Source organism: Theropithecus gelada, chromosome 10, assembly GCF_003255815.1.
Source record: "Theropithecus gelada isolate Dixy chromosome 10, Tgel_1.0, whole genome shotgun sequence".
NCBI lineage: Eukaryota > Metazoa > Chordata > Mammalia > Primates > Cercopithecidae > Theropithecus > Theropithecus gelada.
This window is the reverse complement of record NC_037678.1, coordinates 39750863-39770954: the sequence shown is the minus strand read 5'-3', so window position 1 is coordinate 39770954 and position 20092 is coordinate 39750863. Positions and strand designations below refer to the sequence as shown.

At 49.4% G+C, this 20092-nt stretch overlaps 1 protein-coding gene across 5 annotated transcripts in view; it reads right to left on the bottom strand.

Moving 5' to 3' along the window:
- DIDO1 (death inducer-obliterator 1) overlaps positions 1-20092 on the bottom strand; it is a 61881-nt gene that overhangs the window by 9177 nt on the left and 32612 nt on the right. For 4 of the 5 annotated variants that reach the window (XM_025398184.1, XM_025398185.1, XM_025398183.1 and 1 more), the window contains 10 exons: positions 19179-19392; positions 10046-10502; positions 9749-9908; positions 8229-8345; positions 7991-8095; positions 7597-7732; positions 6844-7372; positions 5995-6148; positions 5182-5271; positions 4178-4373 (listed from right to left, as the gene is read on the bottom strand). In XM_025398184.1, the coding sequence (XP_025253969.1) occupies positions 4178-4373; positions 5182-5271; positions 5995-6148; positions 6844-7372; positions 7597-7732; positions 7991-8095; positions 8229-8345; positions 9749-9908; positions 10046-10502; positions 19179-19392 (2158 nt within the window). Of the gene's footprint in view, positions 1-4177; positions 4374-5181; positions 5272-5994; positions 6149-6843; positions 7373-7596; positions 7733-7990; positions 8096-8228; positions 8346-9748; positions 9909-10045; positions 10503-18275; positions 19393-20092 lie in introns of those variants that run through there. The other variant, XM_025398186.1, reaches the window with a different exon arrangement.

Sequence of the window (20092 nt, the reverse complement as noted above, 5' to 3'; positions counted from 1 at the left end):
TATGACTTGGATAGAAAGACTTGGCAATTAAGGTGGGAAGAAGTGACTTCCCCCAGCCCACCAAACACACCCACTCACACACACACAGACCCTCCCTCGTTCCAACTGGGAATCCCTACGACCTGCACAAAGCCGCTGGGTCCAGCACGCCTCAGGTGAGAGAGCGATGTCCATCTTCTTCTGGGTGCCGGGGTGCCGAGAAGGGCCCCAGGGCAGCACCAGCCTGCACTGCGTCAGCTCCAGCCCCTGCCAGGCGGGCTGCAGGGCTGGGGGCACCACCAGGGTGTGCTGCGCTGGCTTATGGAAAGCAAAGGGGGGCCTAGGAGAGGTGACCAGGAGCCACCAAATGGTTCCAATTCAAACAAACAAGGACCAGTTTCCATGAAATATGTTTATTGATTTAGGAGGAGAAGGCAGTACATTCCATTCAATACTGATTACAATTTCCATGCAAAGCTACTGTTACATACACACATGAAAACTGAAGAAATGCTTACCTGACAATATTTCAAGTCAGAATTTCTCAGCTAATTTAGAAAGCAGTTAAAAGTGAATACAGAAGGACACTATGGATTCATTCTTCCCAGAAGAGCTTTCTAATGTATAAAGACCTCAGAGAAAAGAGCCCTTTCCATTGGAGCAGCTACAGAGGGCGGTGTTCCTCCTGCCCTGTACTTGGGGGGAACAGACTGTGCACCCATGTTTATGGACCGAGGTCACTCGACAGGCATTTCAGACCAAGGCTCCGAGGCCTGCGGCTTCACGTGGAAATGACGGGGGCTGGGCATGGTTTACAGGCAGGCATCTTGGCTGTGGTCCAGTCCTGTAAGGGCCCCACACAGAACCCTCCACGATGAGCTTTCAACCCGACTCATCTCCCTTCCATGAACAAGGCCCTGAGATAGGCCCAGACTCTGCCACTCCAAGTCCCTGCGGGGGGCCCTGTTGGTAGAGCTGGAACTGAGTGGGGTAAATATCTAGGTGGAGAAGGTCACCCGGACCCAGGCCTCCCAGTTGCCCCCCAGTGATGCTGAGTTACGGAGAGTGCCCCCACTGCAGGGCAGAGGGGCAGAGGAAGAAAACCTGGTGTTTTTGTGGACAAATCATTAAGACATGCAAGGACAAATGTCCTCGGGGAGATCCAGCTACTGCTGTGAACTGCACGGCTCCCGAGGGTGCTGCGGGGGCAGCTCCACTCTCACTGCCCAAGAAGGGCCAAGTGTTGACGGGGCGGGTGACTTGGTTTCCCCTGAGGGCACAGCTGGGCACTTTCAGTCCTTCACTTGCTTAGATGTGAACAGCAAGCACCAACGGGGCTGGGACTAGACACCACGCTGTCAGAACCCATTAGGCCCCATGTGTGGGAGGCAGGACACCTGCAATTGTGTGGTATAAACTGAGGCACATGGATGAGTCGGTCACTCTTTTCTGCGTGAATCTCTACCCCCAACAGGACCTTCTCCTTAACACCCCCAGGGGAAGATGCTCCCACATCAGTGCCCTGATGCAGATGGGCAGCTCAAGGCTGGGGCGCCAGGTCTCCTTCAGGCCTGTGCTGCATGTGCTGCAGAGAACTGAGGCTCTGGAATGGCACTGGGCCCTGCAGACCCTCGCCCAGCACTTCCAGGGGCATGACTCTAGGCCACGCAGCACACACTCACCCCTGACCACAGCTCTGTGGAGTCACCACCATCAGTGCCCTCAGGTGTGGCCTGTGCTGTCCAAGGGCTTCTGGGCAGAGACTAACTCCATGAGGACAGGGTCCGCTGAGACAGGAAACGTGCCAAGACCTAGCCTTACACACACACACACACACACACACATGCACACACACGCGCACTACACATTTACACCACAAAGCCAGGACACACACGTACATGTTTATATCTAGAAAACGCCAAGTCAAGTAATCAGTACGTGAAGTGGGCCAAGTACCCAATGGCCTGGCCCGGGGAAAAGGCTGTTTAGTGACCATGGAAGTGTGTGAAATTTCACACACACATATTCATGTCAACAAGGACATCAAGAGAATTCAACATTATACTGAAGCCTTAAGTTAAAACATTTCTGAAGTGTATGGAAAAGTTTCACTCGCTGTTACTTCTCTAAAGTCCCTTGCCCTGTGTTACTTTACCCAAACGCCTCTGCTCTTTATGGTGCATCAAAGTCCCCGGAGCGATTGTGTGTCCCCGTCAGGCGGCATTGTGGCCTCAGCGAGTGCCTCGGTGGGCGAGTGTGACGTTTCCCCAGCTGGTCGCGGAGCTGACAGTGTGGGTGGTTGGCACCATCGCACTCAACAGACAAGGTGAGTGACCCCAGCCCAGCCCTCCTTGTCCCGGTGCCATCCGGGAGGTGCCAGGAGACCTGTCCTCTCCCTCTGCCCCAGGGCTGCACCTGCCCAGCCAGCCCTTGCTGTGGGGAGAACGGGGGTGCCGCTCCTCTGGTGGCCTCCCTGGGCCCCATCACTGCCCAGTGTGGGGAACCCCGTCCGAGGCCCTACCTGGGCCCTGTCACTGCCCAGTGTGGGGAACCCTGTGCCCGGCATGTGCCAGGGCTCGCTCAACACCCTACAACCTGTGCTCACCTGACAGCTCCAAGTTTGGAGATGGAGTAGGGAGAGGAGCTCAAAAAAGGATGAAATATCGCTTCAATTTTTTTAAAAAGGGGAGGCTCGCTATCTATGAATTCACGTTTCTGTAAATAAGAAGTGCTCTTTTCACCCCAGCAGTGAGGCGCTGAGGCGCTGCAGTGTCTGCACTGACTCTGCACACACACTGCTGCTGCACTTGCAACTGACCAGGGGGTATTCACAGGTGCCGGAGAGGTCAGCTTCTCGGTCTTCACCTCCAGGAGGGCCGGGCTTTTCCTCTCCCTGGTCACGTGGAGCTGGCCAGAGCTCTTCACAAGCATCACCTAGAACCTCTACCAGGGTCCTTTCTGCCACCCATTAGGTGGCATCTCTTTATCCCAAGTAGGATTTGAGGGGACACACTAAAGCACTTTGCTTTTAAAAATGTATCTGGCACTAAAATAACTTAATGCATCATGCCAGCAAATATTTAACCCTGAAATTACTGATACCAACCAATCCCTTTATGGACATACAATTCCACAACAGAGGCACAGGCTGAGCCCACTCCAGCTGTGAAATGGGCTCCAGTAGGAACATAGGCTGTGCCTGGGGTGACAGAAGCCTCGCGCAAGATGTGGAGTGGCCCCTACAGGACCCCAGCTAGCTAGGGTGCGGCGTGAGGAGTGTGGGTGGGAGCACCCTGCACAGCTGTGGCAGGAACACCCGCCGAGGCCTGGTGACAGGGACAGAGGGCACTGAGGCACAGGGTCTAGACAGCACCTGCCTTTATGATGAAACACTTAAGAGGACACTGTGTGATTCACGCACCCACTTTTAGAGAACACTGATCCTCTGAGGACTGCATGGCCAAGGAGACACTGCAGTTGGGCAGCGGATACTCATCCCTAACTGAAGTCACATCAGCTTTTGCTAAGGGGCTATGAAAGAGCTGGTCACTGACAAGAGCATGTGGCCCCTGGAACCACCCTCAACCCTTGACAAAGAAGATATATTTTAGGCTATTTGTAAATAATTGTTTAAGTACAGTACTTCCCAAGGAATGTGCAAACACAAAGTAGCTGGCCAAAGATGAATGAAGCTATTACAATTTGAGCCACAGATTTGAAAGTAATTCTTTCTAGAAATAGTTTTCTATGTCATTATTTTTAAATCTCCTGGAAATCCATCCCTGTTAGAGAAGTTACCCCTGATGGAGCCACTTCCTGGTGTGTGTGCTGGCTCCTGAGTCTATCTGGAGGAAAGAACAAGGCAGCTGGGAGTGTCACCTCCCTTTCTGGCTGAGCCTCGGGCTCCTGGGCACTGCGTCTTCTCTGACCTGAGGCCAGGATGAGCTGGTTGCAAGCTGTGGGTTTTTCCCTCTCTAAAAAACTCTTCTGAGACAATTTATGCTGTGAATAGGGGGCACTTCTAGTGCCACAGTCCTACGCCCTCAAAGATCAATCCTATTGCTAACCGCTGAGTCTGTGCTCCTAACTCCTGCTCCCAAAGAGCCCTGGGCTGGTCAGGACCCAGCGGGGCACGTCAGTGGGAGGAGGGGTGCAGCTGCAGGTGGGCCTCACCTCCACCCAGAAAGCCAGCGCTTACCTGGTCCCTCAAAGGGCAAGAGTTTGGATGGAACAGGGTCCTGGGCGCTCAGTGGGATCAGGTAGAGGTCCTTGACGTGCCTGTTGTTATTAGCTACAACACCAAAGCGGCCACGGCTGCTAAAATAGGAGTAGAGAGAGATATAGGCGACCTCCTCTTCCTCTGTGGCGGGGTGGAAGCGGATCAGACAGAGCTCCTGCAATGGAAGAGTGGGAAGCACTCATAAAGAAAATGCGGCTCAAGCATCACACGCCCGATTCACATCCTGCTTTCAACAGGAAACCTTGTAAGATCTCTCCTACTCACAGCCATGATCTCACAGAGCTCCTGTCTCAGTGAGGCAAGTCACGTGACATGTGAGGCCAGCAGTGTCTGGAGCAGAGCTGGCTTTTCCTACATGCACGATGGCCCCGGCCATGAGGAACCAGCTGCATGATCTGCAATGGCTGGCTGGGCACCTCCCCAGAGGAGGGTTCAACTAGACGACAGGATCTAGCCCTTTTGTGAACCTGACGAAGACTACAGAGCTTCCCCAGAGAAAACCACAGACACACACAGCTGTAGCTAAATCTCAGGGGGTCGCAGAAAACCAAGACCGTTTAAGAGCCCAGGTTGAGTGCCCTGAGCCTGATCACCCCCGCAAAAGACACCACCTGCTCCTTCAATCATTAAAAAAACAAGAAAATAAAGCTTATATATTTCTTACTAAAATTTAACTGCACATACGTTATAATAAATTAGAAACAACTTCCTACCGCTGTATACTCAAACACCTTCACATAGTAATACAACTGTATACACTTTTTTTTTTTTGACAGTCTTGCTCTCCCAGGCTGGAGTGCAGTGGTGTGATCTCAGCTCACTGCAAAACTTAATTTTTAATATTCACCTGGAAATAGGCTAACACTTTAAGTGTTAACCCATCAAAATAAGAGGTTAAAAAAAGATGTGTTTAAATAAACACGATTTTCCATCGTTGCCGAATTTATACTATAAGCAGATACCTTAGACACAGAAGACTTGAGTTTGCCAACATAATCCCAAACTGTCTTCGGTGCAATCCTCCCACCAATGTGGATCGTGTCAGGCAAATCCTAAACAGAAAGCACTGGAGTAAATCACTTTGAACTGCAGTAGTCACAAAAAGATGAATGCAGTCATTTGAAGGCACATACTATCCAAGATTCAAGAAGGCCACAACTATTCCAAGGAAAATAGTCATTCTTGTATTAAATGTTGTATTAAATCCAGGATTACAAGTTACCAAATCCGAGGGGGGTATGATGCCAACCTTCTGCCAAACAAGATTATGTTTAGAAATCACTGCCCAACACTTCTATGCTGTCTTTATGTACATACAGAGAGTAACGATTCACGTATGAGCCAGGGTGACTCCTTGCATTAAAGTCGTAAATGCCAGTGCTGTTTTCTGGTTAATTCTAGAACTAAAAGGCCTGCCATGGGGTCATATGCGCCACCCCACAAGTGGCCAGGTGTGTGTAGAGCTGGCTCCGAACACCTGACTGTGCTGGTGGCTGTGCGCACAGCCATCTGGTCAGTGCCCCAGCGAAACCGGTCACTGACAGGCCAGACTACAGGCTCACATTTCTGACCCTTTCCAAACTGCTGAACCTGTGGACTCATCATAGCCATCACCACTTTGCATTTAGAGGCATTTCTGTAACCAGTCAGTCAGTTGCAAGGGTGTCAGGCATTTCTGTTTCTCTCCTACTTCCTGAAAGTCATGTGTTTGACTCTAGTTTAGAAACTCCTATGAAAGACACACGTACACGCACACACACTTTCTTGGTTCTAACCTCACTGAGGTAATCAAAACACCCAGAGACAGGATACGCCTTAGTGACAAATTTTGCCACACTCTGCATGTTAATAAATCCTTTCCAAATGGTGCTGAGTCGAGACAAAAAGAGGGTCGTGTCTCCCTCTGGAGGGGACCGTGATTCTGAGGTGCTGTAAAACAAAACCATGAAAAAAAAGTCAATGTCCCTCTGTGTAATGAGAATTTCAAAAGTAGATTTTTTTTTTTTGAGACAGGATCTCATTCTGTCGTGCAGGCTGGAGTGCAGTGGGGCAACACGGCTGGCTGCAGTCTCCACCTCCCAGGCTCAGGTGATCCTCCCACCTCAGCCTTTCAAATAGCTGGGACTACAGGCGTGCATTATCTCGCCTGGCTAATTTTTGTCCTTTTTGTAGAGATGGGGTTTTGCCATGTTGCTCAGGCTGGTTTCAAACTCCTGGGCTCAGGCACACCTCCCACCTCTGCCCTGCAACATGCTGGGGTGACAGGTGTGAGCCACTGTGCCTGGCTTCAAGAGTACAAAGACTTTATATGTAAAAGCAAAAGTGAACTCTTGTAAGTTTTACGTTTTTGGTAGCTTACTTTTGCCAATTACTTACTTTAATTATAATGATACAGACATTTTGGTTAACAAAACTGGATGAGCACAAATCTAAATGTAAATTTCCAAGATCTCTACTTCCAAAAGGACAATAAGGCACCCTACAACTGGGACGTTCTAAAAGATGAGAGTGAAGTTGTATTCCAGCTTAAATTTCCGAGTTCAACTATTTAGTCACCAGTTATCTTTCCTTTTGTTAATCTAAAAAAAAGTTTGGCTTGTTCAGACCACACCTGAAATACCCACCTGATATTTGGTGACGGAGGAACTGACAAGTATCTTGGGTCAGGAGATGAGGACGGCTTAGCTAGTATGGACTTGGGCACCATCACAGAGGTCAGGACAGGCTTCGGCACGTCCTGTCTGGCTTCCACCACGTGGGTGCTGTCTGGGCGGGCTGCTGCGGAGGCCACGGCTGTGCATGAACTGCTTGGAGCGGTCCTGGGGTCCCGGCCGGACACTGTGACGGTGGTGACCAACCCACTCCCACAGGAGGCTGGGCAGGGGGACAGGTCTTCCAGGGGGGAGGGCTCGGGATGACCATCTCCTAGAGGCCCAGGGAAGTATGTTCTGTCCGCGTTTGGATGAGAAACACTTTCCAGGCCTGGCTCAGAGGCAACTTCAGGCAGAGCCTCCGGCATCACCTCATCAGCTGGATCAGGAGCTGGGTCAGGGGCAGAGCTGTCAGGTTTCGATTTTAAGTCTTCTTTCTTAACAGAAGCTGACAATTTTTGTTTTTTTGGAGCTGGCTCATCTTCTGCAGAGGGAACCTGGCCTGAAGAAGGCAAGGAAAGGCTCTGTGAGAAACCCAGCCGGCACACGACTGTTTCTCACACCAAGCCGAAAGCAACACTCTAAAGGCAGGGCAGGAAATCATTCTGGCCTTTCTGCATGTTTAAGCTTGGCTTAAGTGTAGTTGCTTTTAGAAGGATTCAGTGATATTTAACAAAATCAAGTTTAGTCTTAGCTTCAAGGCTCCATCCCCCAAACTGTGCTCACCTGTGCAAATTTTACAGTTGAGATCGAAGAGGTGTGCGCGGTGCTGACTGGTGGTGTCTTTCAACATGCAGCTGAAGACATCGAGGAGCGGTGCTGTGCTCTTCTCAGGGACAGCACGTGCTGACTCCTGCTGTTCCTAAAAGAAAAAGAAAAAAGGTGAGGTCATTTCTTCTCCAAACTCAGCTCCAAATTAACAACACCCAAGAAAAGTGGTCTCATGGGATTGAGACCCACGGGGGAGAAAAAAGGACCACCGAGTACAAGGACTGAGGAATGCCACAATGACATACACCTGCTGTAAGCTCAGTGTCCTGCCCAATAATTTAAGATAACCTCAAAACATGTGGGATGGATTAATCTATCTTGGTGAACACAAAAGCTCCCAAATGCTTACCTCGGAATCTGACACTGGCGGAGAGTCCTCCAGATCGGGGATGGCCTCCTGCCTGGGGGCCGTCTTCTTGCTTTCATTGTGCAGTTTAGTTCTGGACTCCATCACCTGAAATGAAAAAGACACAACAGAGCTTAAGCCTTGTTTTCTAGGAGGAAAGCATTGCTCATGCAGCCATCTATGAATCTGTTTCTGTTAAACTCGAGTCCCGGGTGCCTCCGCAGGTGCCCTCTGCACTCACAGATCTCGTCGGCCTCTCTTTCCACGTGGAAAGCTCTTTAGATACAAGTTCTTCTGGCTTCAGTCTCACAAGTTTTGCCAAAGAGATTTCCTCACGCAGAACACGGTGGAAGAGTCCCTATAAACAAATATTTTTCATTTACTCAAATACTATTCCTGTATCTGTCAATACAGAGAGCTTATGGAAAACAGAGCTGCCCAGAAGTTTAGCGGGCACAGGACAAACGCCCTCAGGGCCCACCTGCGTGTGGCACTGGGCAGACCTCTCTAACTCCCCAAATGGCCTTGTGAGAGTGCGCCCTGGGTCATCCCTGCTGTGAGCAAATGGGGGCCCAGAGAGCACAAGTCATAAGGTTAAACAGTGGGTCTCACGGCCTATGCTGCACTGGCTCTGCTAAAAAAACAACACACAACACCTCACGAAAAACAATTATGTACACAAGGTGGACACAAGTCAAAAAGGTAGTGTCAGGGACAAAGGAAGGAAGAAATCATTTCTGTTTGTGGCTGTTCAATGGTGAGATGCAAAGTCAGGGTCTTTCAATATTCTAAAATTCTAAACAGGGAGGGGTTTGGAGGCCGATGGAGAGAGAACACCAGAAGGCTGTAAGCCTGGTGGCGAGAGGCCACCAGGCAGGCAGCCTATCCCTCCCAGCTGGAGTTTCTGTCCCTGTTGCATGGGCCGAGCACCGCCCACCCCACACTGCAGTGAGGAAGGACTGATTCCACAACCTGGGCATAAGCAGCCCCTGCTCCAAGTGGTGAGAACTCACTAAAGCAGCCCAAACCGTCAGGCTCACTCAGCTGGTGAGCAATATGAGAAAATAAGGTGGAAAAGGCTGTCTGAGGCCGTAATATGGACACCCTCATACACTGGGACAAAGAATTGGGACTTCGGCTGGGCGCGGTGGCTCAAGCCTGTAATCCCAGCACTTTGGGAGGCTGAGACAGGTGGATCACGAGGTCAGGAGATCAAGACCATCCTGGCTAACACGGTGAAACCCCGTCTCTACTAAAAATATAAAAAACTAGCCAGGCAAGGTGGTGGGCGCCTGTAGTCCCAGCTACTCGGGAGGCTGAGGCAGGAGAATGGTGGGAACCTGGGAGGCGGAGCTTGCAGTGAGCTGAGATCCGGCCACTGCACTCCAGCCTGGGTGATAGAGCGAGACTCTGTCTCAAAAAAAAAAAAAAAGAATTGGACTTTATTTTGGAGCCAGTGAAGTGACTGGCTTGTAATTTTACAGCAATGTTTAGAGGAGGCTAATCTGGTGATAAAACGTGGACTTCAGGGAAGCCAATAAGCAGACAGGACCCCAATTAAGGCAGGGAAGGGAAGGACATTCCAGGACCCTCAACACCAATACGGCAATACAGGGGCTGGCGGAAGGGTCACAAAGGAGAAGGAGATGTCTCAGCTTTCCTGGAAAGGACACAAACAGCTCAAAATACTGTTTGGTTTATCCCTTTAGCATCCAGTGAACAGAACAGGAATACTCCAATGCACCGACACCAGGCACACACCTGATTTTTAGGGTCCTTCAGGTTGAACATGATGCTGCGGTATTTACTCTTGTAGCGATTATCTGTAACTTGAAACAAGTTAAACATCTCCTTCTCAATATGGAGGGCGATTTTTCCTACTTCGTTTTCTGTCATGATCAAGTCATCGCTGTCATTGACTCTGAACAGAATAAAAAAAGGAACTACATAAGACACCTGCGTATATTAAACTTTTTGAACAGTGAGGCAATCCTGCAGCCACACTGTAATGAAAGCCCTTCCATTTTAATGGGTAAGAAATCAAGCAGAACAGCCCACCTTTTCCACAAAATCTCTTTTAAGGAGCGTCTGATATTTTGCCGAATTTGTGAATTTGGCTGCGATGGGGCAGCACTCATAGCCCCGAGGCGTCCTGGGGCTGGCGAGGCCGTTGGAACAGAAGGTACCACTGGCTTCCTTACGGCTCCCACCAAGGCAGCAGAGCCGGGGAACTTCTTGGAGGCAGCTGCAGGTGCCGGTCCTGCCTGCCTGGCAACTGAAGCACCACTCGATGGGGTAGCGGAGAGCCATGGCCTCTTGGGGATGGTGCCCTTGAAACCTGAGGGTGGCTTTTTAACGGCTGGTGTGGCTGCTGCCACATTAGCAAAAGAAGATTTCTTTGGCACGAGGTTTCTAGGTGCAGGCTGCTTGCCCACCGCAGAGCCCGGAGGGGCTGTTTTCTTTGAGGCTGCCGTGGCTGCCGCTTTCTCCTCGGACCTCCTGTCTTCCTTCGTGGCTACAAAGGAGAACACAGGCGCTGAGTGAGGGAGGACACCGCGGGGTGCTGTCACCTGACTCTAAACCTGTAAGTGCCCACCTGGCATTACTGAATAGGATACACATAGAGAAAAGGATTTGTAAAATCTTAACATTCAGAGGAGTGTAAGGGAAGACCGCCAGCAGCATTTATGACGGTGACTACATTTTATTTCAGAAAGAAAAATGCTTTATTACATCTTTTACCTTCAACCAGCAAACTCTAGTTATTAAAGGCTTGACTTGAGCACTAGCTAAGCTTCAAAACTGAAGGACAATCTCACATTATCAATTTTAAAAAGGCAGATTTAGAACAGCACATCATTAATTCAACTGCAAGCTTTTTTGTAAACTTCAGTGAAAAAGATTGTTTAGAAGGGTAAAACAGGTTCTCTTAGCCTGGTGGGTGGGGTTGACACATCTCACTTCATTGTCCTTCCAGACTGGAGTCCATTGGAGGTGATGCCATTAATAAAAATAAGGAAAGCTGGCATACACCTGCACCACGGGAAGAGCAGCCACACCTTTACACGAAGAGTGAGAAGCTGAGAACGCAGCAGTGCTGTTACAGGAGTGTTTCCATTCACAACCCTCACGCTGTAATTCCATTAAGTATTAATCCAAACAAGGATTATAATTAAAAGCTCAAAGACGTCAAACCCCCTCAACTTGCTCAAAAAGCCTTCTATGCCAGTGGAGAATCAATCACTTTATAACCCCGTGTGAGACTGTCAGAGTGCAAAGGCCCTCGAGCAGGGAACAGACGGCGTGCCAGTGGACAGAGCTCACTGGGGTGCACCGCAAGACAGGGCAGGGATCCAGCTAGTGGGGACAAAGGAGTGAAGTGCCTGGGGAATAGGGGGCCCCCGTGAGGGCCCCAGGACAGCAGAGGCCGTCTCAGCTCCACGGCAAGTGCCTGGGAGCGACCTTGGGTGATCAAGTAAACAAGGTCCCTCCTAGGGAAAGGCTTTTCCAACGATCTGTGCAGCAGCAAGCCTCCCAAACTCCCAAAGGCCTAATGGGAGAACGTGACAGATGCTCTCAAGAGCGCTTCGGTTTTACCCAGGGATTGAAAACAAAACCGCGCTCCTCCACCGTCGTCTTCCTGACTGCTTTCAATAAATGAGGGAAGTCTGAAAGCTCAGGAAAGAGCCAAGACTCTACAAATAGGGCCTGATTCAACAGCCTGCCCCAGCTTGGTCCTGCAGGACGCCCTGCATGTGCTACCAGGCTTGGCCATGTTGGCAGCGGGTGCCAGTCCTCCCCAGCAGCCAATCCATCAAGCAGCAGCCTCAGGGCTGTGAATCTTCCCAACTTCCCAGATAAGTACAATTCCTTCCATGTTAAAAAACTTGCAACAGTACGACATGGATCCAAAATATGGTGTCACTGTTAACAGATACCCCGACTTCCAAACAATGGTGTCACTGTTAACATATGTTCACCCCGACTTTCAAGAGTTCCATGTGTTCTTTCCTAACCATCATTTTAATGGTAACTAAGTAAAGGCAAATCCTGTATTTTCATCTTAGAGCCCGTCGAACCTCATGGCCCCTGCCTACCCCTTGCTAGCTGTGGTCCAGCCACAGGACGCCCTGCTTGGCAACGCTGCCAGGCCCTGCCTCGCTCACCCACAAGTGCACCCCAAAACACTCATTCCTGTTGGAGCTGGATCTTCAAAGTGCACTATAAAGCAATGGTAATGTCTAACAAAACAGGAACAAAGGTGACAGCTAGTTTTTACCTGTCCTGGAAACTTTGCTTTTAATTCTACATGTACTATTTCATCAGATCAGGTCTATACACCAAAGTAGTCACTACCTTAGTGTTTGCAAATCTGTCTGTAACAACTCAGTTTAACTCAGACTTAGCTCACAGGTCTGCAGCATCTTGCCTGCAGGGTTCCAATAGGTCAGTCAGGCTAAATAAAAATCGGTGGAGGCCCTTTTTCTTGGGGGAAGCAGCGAGGGGGTGGGGTGGGGATGGAATGAAAAGGCACAGCAGGCCTAGGGCGCTGGAGGCACACAGGCAGGAAGCTGACACCAGGCAGGCACCCAGAACCAAGCCCTGGTCTCCAGAGGCGGCAAACACCTGCCAGGAAGCCAGCCATCATGATTCAAACTGAAACCTCAAACCAATTCAGTGCCTGCACTAGAAAACTGTGGAGTGTTTCAATATCACGTTTAAAGAACTCTAAAAAGCTGGCTTAAGGCATTTCCAGAAACCTCAACAAAATGCCTTGGCTGTCACACAGAACGCCTGTGTGCTGTGACCTGAACGATATCTTTAGTGATGTTTAACGTTCACCTTGTTTCAAGTTAGGGTTATATGCTAACTTTAAAAACATTAACTCCATTTCTCCAGATCCTAAGTGTTGGAATGAGATGTCCATGGCCACGCTCAGTATCTCTGCTCGTGTAACCAGAGTACTGTCTCCCTCACTTAGGGAAAACCCAAGTTGAGACACGAATTTTAGGGCATTCCCAATACACGGGATTAAAACCACCCATTACTCAAGAGTGGGGACAGCAGATGAACGTAATTTATTTGAAAAGCAGGAGATACCTTTCCTTAACCATTGCTATTTTAGAAAATTAACTGCTCCCTTTGTCATCCCTCACCTGTGCTTTAAAGAGCATGGAAATGGGCAGTCAGGTGACTGAACGGCAGAATGTTCCAAGCTGGGCCTCCGGGAGCAGTGTCCTGCAACACACAAAGCCCCATTCCTGCTCGGAAGGGACATGTTCCATCCAGCGACTGCTCCAGGGACCCGAGCACACAGCCACTCCACACCAGGTGGGACAGCACGGCTGGTGCGCAACTTGAGTCAGCTGCTGACGAAATGGGGAAACTCACTTTTTAGTAGAGCTAAAATTCGATTTGCAAGTTCATCCAAATTCACTTTTAACTATTATGGTGTATAGCATTAGAGAGGGGCAAGCAGCAACTCCAAGCAACCTGGGAAAAAACCCACTGCAGAGAAACAGGGCCCTGTCAGGGCATGAGCCTCCCCTACACGCTGCCGGGTTCCCTGAGGGCAGCAGTGGTGGTGACCTGGTCACACCACACAGCACTGATGCCTGAGAGCTACCGGTTCCCTGCCCCTCCCCACACCTCTCTGCCCCTTGGTTGCAGCGCTGTCTCCTTTAGCTCCCATATTCTGGGGGCCTGTCTAGGCCACTGGCCCAGATGAAACTGTTGCTGCCGGGTCTGGGTTTCAGCCAACTGCAGAATGAAGCAGGTCGTCGTCGTGCACATGGATCGGCAGCACACTCTAATTGGCCAATTTCCCCCAAAGCAGAAGGCTGGCTGGTTTGGGTGCTACTGTGCCGCTGGCCACTGGGTGGCACCAGGGCCTGAGCAGAGACGGGGAGGAGAAAACCAGGCCCCCACCGGAGGATGGTGCTATTTGGCTCCTCTCTGTAGAACCCATCCAATTGCCCCAGTGGAAGTTTTAGCAGGACAGGGATTAAAATATGGGGCAAGAGACCCAAGTCTGCTCAGTTCTGGCCTGTGCAGAGGCCCACGTGTAGCGACCTTATGTGCTGGATGGCTCCTCACAGGGAAAGGAACTGGTTATAAAAATCACTAAAAGCCACCACTCGCCCTCGCATAGGTGTTAACGACAAAGTGGCCAGCCCTGTCGCAGTACTGCTGGCTGGTTTAGGGAAGCTGGGGCACTCAGACCTCCAACCGGCCTCCCGCGGTGTTCTGATGCTGCCTATCACCGTCCGCTACGGCTCTAAGGGCTGTTCCTATGCTACACACCTGAAAATACACTCAAGAGACACAGGGAAGGACCTGTGGAAGTAAATTCTGTAAACTGTGACGTCAGGCCTATTTCCAGCCCTCAGTGAGGCGTGTGTACAACGTTTTACACATTTTCCCGCTTTACCTGTTTCTTCACTACCAAGATTGCCCCCAGTGGGAACAATCAAGGTGACAGTGGCAAGAGAAAATGTTCTGCTTTTGCTCTTCTCAACGTGCTAAAATGTGTTCAAATGAATTAGCCTCTTACAAGTAGTTACTAGCTTGCTTTCATGTTGGGGGAAATGGTTAATTCCCAAATAAAGCAGGCAGACTACATCCCAGATGCTCCTCAGAGGAGACCATCACTACAGCCAGGACACCCTTGCAGGGTCCACAGCTAGACTGCCATGCTTTGGAATACTCAACGCTTTCCTTGGTCAGTTTTCTTACTAATACCCACTATTTGAGTGCCTTCCAACTTAATGGAGAGGTCATTCTCCTTAAGAAACTCGTGTGAGGGCCACGCAGACAGATGGACGTTCCACTCAACTGCAATTTCAGTTGTGCCCAGCTGCACATGGTGTGTGCCTGGCTGCCAAACCCATTTGGGAGCAGAGCTGCTGCTCTTCCCAAGGTCTCCCACACCAGTAATTTAATCTTTATCTAAATTGTTTACTACTTAAACCAACATGTTAGGGGCAGGTTAAATTAGTCCACAACCCTCCCCCGTAATCCCTGCAGTCCCAAAGGGCCATACTCAGTATAAAGCCCCTAGCTGACAGCACCAAGCAGGTCAGTTGAGGATAAAGTCAGTTACCTTACGCTCTTCTTGCCGAACTCTTCCAGGTTTGCGGCAAATGAAAGTTGCCACAACCTTCATTTAAATAAGTGCAAAAATTCTTGTCAATCTTCTAAGTTACTTCTCTAACTTTTAGAAGCTAAGAATATAACGTGTATGCTGATGTGTTAGCAGACAAAAAAGGAAAAAGAAACCCAGTATTATTCCACAACTTCATAGAAATCGACCTGAAACTTGGGTACCACATTGGAGGAATTGTAGCAGGTGTCTTCAGAGCTGACCTCTGCACTCTGTGACACCAATAATGCCAAGGAGGCTTTCCTGAGCATTCATCTTTAGACTATTAGAGTAGATCCATAGCTCCAAAAGGTCCTATGAAGGTCACTGAAGAGGTGGTGAATTCAGGGGGACTGATGCTGCTGGAAACTTCCATCCCTGCACCCCACCTGCCCAAGGTGGGTGAAGCATAAGCACAAAGGGGGCAGCTGAGGGACCGACAGGGGCGCTACAGGGCGGTGACGATGTGGGGCTTCACCGTGCAGGCTCACGGTTACGGAGGTGTGAAACCTTTCCCTGGTGTAATTTTCTCAACAGCAGGCTGCTTTTTAAGTTTATAAAAAGTAAAACACTTAAAAATACCAAAAGAATGTTACTGACAGCCCAAGAAACTTCCAGTTATATGGATAACAGAAAAAACAAGTCTCAAGCTATAGCCTTTCTCAGTACAGATTCTGATTTTTCTAATTGGGAGGAAGAGATTGGTGGACACGCAGAGTCTGATGACTCTCTCAGCCTCATTTTATTGCCGCTGACAACTCTGGAGGAGACAGACAAAAAAGAGCTCACGGGACCAGTGAACAAGCCACCCTCCTCTCCCAGCTTTAAATTCCTGCAAAACACTCTTAGATTCTAGAATCCCCCATGTATTGTTTTATTATTGAAAACTGAAAATGGATCCTCTTAGGATTTCAGTGACATGTGCTTCTGGAGCTCACACCATGAGTTATCGTTGTGAACGGTGTTCTCCGTCCATTTCACGCCACCAGGGCCATCTCTGTGGCAGCACGTGGGAACAAGAGGCAGTGCTTCCACCTGGGCACCATGCTTAACACAGCATCTGGATTTGGGTTTACAAACTGGCAAGGTTTTCCATTTTAACTCCAATGGTTAGATGAAACGAACTGTAGAATCTGCTTTGCAGTCAAAATCTGTTCAGATCCTCAGTGTTTAAGTCACTTAATGAGCCATTTAGGGAGTCCAAAATACTAGGAATTATACCCATAAATACCAGAATTCCATCTCAAAATTCTGGTCAGTCAGGTACATCTCAGAAAAAAATTTCCAACTGACTTCATGCCTGGACAATAATGGGAGGTGAACAGTGGAAATAAAGAGAAAAAAATGGAACAAGAATTTATAAAAACACAAAAGAAACATCATGATCTTTGAGAAGTTATGTGCCAAATGTTTACATAAGCTAAAGAAACTGTATATATAAGAAATAATTTTTAAAAACAAATGGGAGGAACAAGTTGAGGCTGTGAAGGACCTCCTGATACCTTAGTGGGGGGCATAGCCTCCTTCCAGCAGCAGCAGCAGGTCTGTGCACACGAGACCTCGCCTGTTGCACAGGAGCCCCCAGGTCAACCGAGTACCATGGGAAGGACAGGAGGGTGCCTAGGTGCACTCTGGGGAGCAGCAGTGGCAGCTCCACCACGTGGGTCTTCTGACGGCATGTACGGTGAGGCAAGTGTGAATCAACTCATGGGACAGACCCACACCAGCCTCTCACTTCCAATCTCACCCCCTACCAGGGAGGGCGAGCTCTGTGGCCAGCAAGGGAGGTAGGGCGGGGGCCTCAAAGGCGGACAGTGGTGGCAGGCTCCCCAGTAGCTGTCGAGCCCGCGAAAGTGCAGAGGTTGTTTAGGAGACAGACAGAGACATGGTACCTGCTCTCACCAATGCCTCTAACTCTGCTCCAATCAATCACATTTTGGGAAGACGACATTTCCGGGATAACAAAACGAGCAGAAAGCTACTAGCTCAAAAGTGTGTCGTCCCCATTCACACCCTGTATAAATTCTGGAAATCCACCAATTTTAACTGGAGGTGATGTGTTGGGAAGGCTAACAGGCAATTTCCCCCACTTCCTGTCCCTGGAGCAAATCAGCTTCCCAGAGGAGCTGATCTGTGGCAAAGGAGGGAAGGAGGAGAAAAGGTCAGAGGACCCCGCTATGGGCAGAGCAGCAGCCTCCTGGTCGACCTCTCCCCACTCACAGTGCAGGAGGCAGGCAGGAAGCAATAACCCAGGGCCGAGAGCCCCTCCTTTCCCCATCTTCCCACCAATGCTCCCTTCCCGCAATGTACTCGGGCTCTTCCAGCTACACGTGTGGAGTCTCTGGCAGCTTTTCAATTCTGGTTGACACAGATGGAAATTAATCAAGCTGAAATTATCACTGTTCTATTGTAGAGGTGCTAGAAGCTGATGAACATTTGAGACATTTGCTAGCATAAAATTCTCAGCTCAAACAATGTAAGGTATCTCAAGATTCATTATAATGCAGCAATAGCATGGTTCAATTTATGTGCGGCTCAATTTCTTAGGTCTAGGCTGTTTACATGATCAAAACGAATGACATATTTTTCTTCTTTTATTCAGTTATTCATGCTCAATAACTGCATATTTTTCGCCAGGCACAGTGGCTCACACCTCCAATTCTAGCACTTTGGGAGGCCGAGTTGGGCGGATCACATGAGGCCGGGAGTTCAAGACCAGTCTGGCCAACATAGTGAAACCCCGTCTCTATTAAAAATACAAAAATTAGCCAGGCATGGTGTCAAGGGCCTGTAATCTCAGCTACTTGGGAGGCTGAGGCAGGAGAATCGTTTGAACCCGGAGGTGGAGGTTGCAGTGAGCCGAGATCGCGCCACTGTACTCCAGCCTAGGCGACAGGGCAAGACTCTGTCTCTCTCTCTCTCTCTCACATACACACACACACACACCCACAAGCATATTTTTGTAAAGCACACCAGACCTAGTACAGGTCTGCCCACCTGCATAAGTGCCATCCCTTAGGGAATCTGCTCAAAGTCTGACGACGGGGAAAGCGGGGCACTCTGTGATCGTCTCTGAATTGAGGCTATTTAACCTTTCAGTGCTTTTTTTAAAAAGCACAAAATGCACTATAGACAGAAGGCATTAAAGAATGAACTGAAAAGAGTTTTATAGCAGAAAACTGAGAAACAAGAAAACATTAAAGTTGCACCACAGAATCTGAGGTTTCAAAGATCTGTTTGAAATATCTTCGTCTCATTAATTCGAAATTTGGGGCAGGATATGATCTTAACACTCTAAACATTTGAGAGAGGAGGGCAAGAAAGCCAGTCACATGTAGAATACCAAGTCCAAGCCACGCGTCCTGCGGTCAGGACAGTGTTCTAGGTGTGAACTCACTTACCGTGGGGCCTATGAAGCAGCAATGCGTGGCCTTCGAAGTTCGAATGTGTTCATGCAGGTGTGTAGCATGTGAATCGGACATGGAAAAAAAAAATCCCCTATCTGCCCAGTCAAAAATAAATGTACACCTGAAAAGCATACGTAAGTTGAGCATCAGATGCAACACTAACTTGCAAAGATTCCCACAACATAAAAAAGAAGTGATGCTTTCATGTGCTGGCTGTGGATAATGTGGAAAAACTGAAGCGTATACAGCGCCGTCGTCAAACAACTGATGGTGCAGACAGGGGTGGATGTGGAGTGCTGGGCAGTGTGGCTATGCAATCAGACTAGCATGAAGAGAATACGAATACTTACCAGAGCCTGACAGTGAAAACAGAGATTAAAAAATCAATCATTAAGGTGAACGTTCACCAGTGAGGTTTGTACAGCTTTGGAAAACAGTGACAGGAAGTCCCGACAGACTAGGGATGGACACAGGGCAGCAGGAGGCATCCTGGACATGGGCTCTGCTTCCCGCTGATGGTGCAGCCGGTGTCTGTGATCAGCTTAACACACAGCTGCAACTCCCAGTCCTGGACAGGCCCAGGGGATGGCTATCCAGAAAGAACGGGAGGGGTCCAGGAGGCCAACCCCTAGGTGATACATACATTTATACAACAGTGACGGCGAGGGAGCAGCAGTCTTTTCTGGCTTTACTGCATTGTAATTGTGATCGCTCGCCCACGACGGCGTGCTGCTCTCACAAGCTGCTTCCTTCCCGAGTGCTTCACTCCGCGCAGGGACCACCACTGCCTTCTTCACTGTGGTCTCTTTTTTTTCTGGAGCTGGTCTCTTGTGCACAGAAGAGATTTTAATACCTGCCTGGATAATCAGTAAAATCCCAAATCATTAAGAAGGTAAGAAATTACATCTTCACTTCATTTCACTAAGAAATGAAGGTAGGGACCCAATGTCTTCTTGAGGCCATCTGAAGACCCTGCACCCATCCTGTGCCTGCTTGGCAGCCGTTCAACACACTTGCGTATCCAGTGGGCCCGCAGTGTCCCCGGGTAAAACTGAGGACTTCAGCCACTTGCGCTCCATGAAGGGCGCCTGGCACGGAGTCACCTGCAACCCTGATGAGGTGCCCGGTTGCCAAGATGACAGGCAGGAGGAGAAGCCACTGGACAGGCTGCCAAGACAGGAGGAGTGCGGCAATGAACCAAATGAACCAAATGAGCCAAATGAGTGGAAAGGCCTGCGCGGGAGGCTGCCCAATGCCAAGGGTTCAAAAGGACCAGCCTTAAAAATTAAGTCATTCGAAGGCTAAGGAATCAATTTGAAAATAATCAAGAAACCTCCTCAAACAGTGCTAGTTATGCTTTGCCGGTCACAAACACCACAGGGGCAGTGACACAGCCACAGCCACCTGAGCCTCAGAAGGGGCTTCAAGTCTAAGACAAGAGTCTGTGATTTCTGAACACCCTTGATTCTTTCCAAATCACCTGGAGCACAAACAGGAGACAGTTCTGAGAGCCGGGTCTTAAATGAAGCCCATGGCCTTGCCCCAAACCCACCTCCC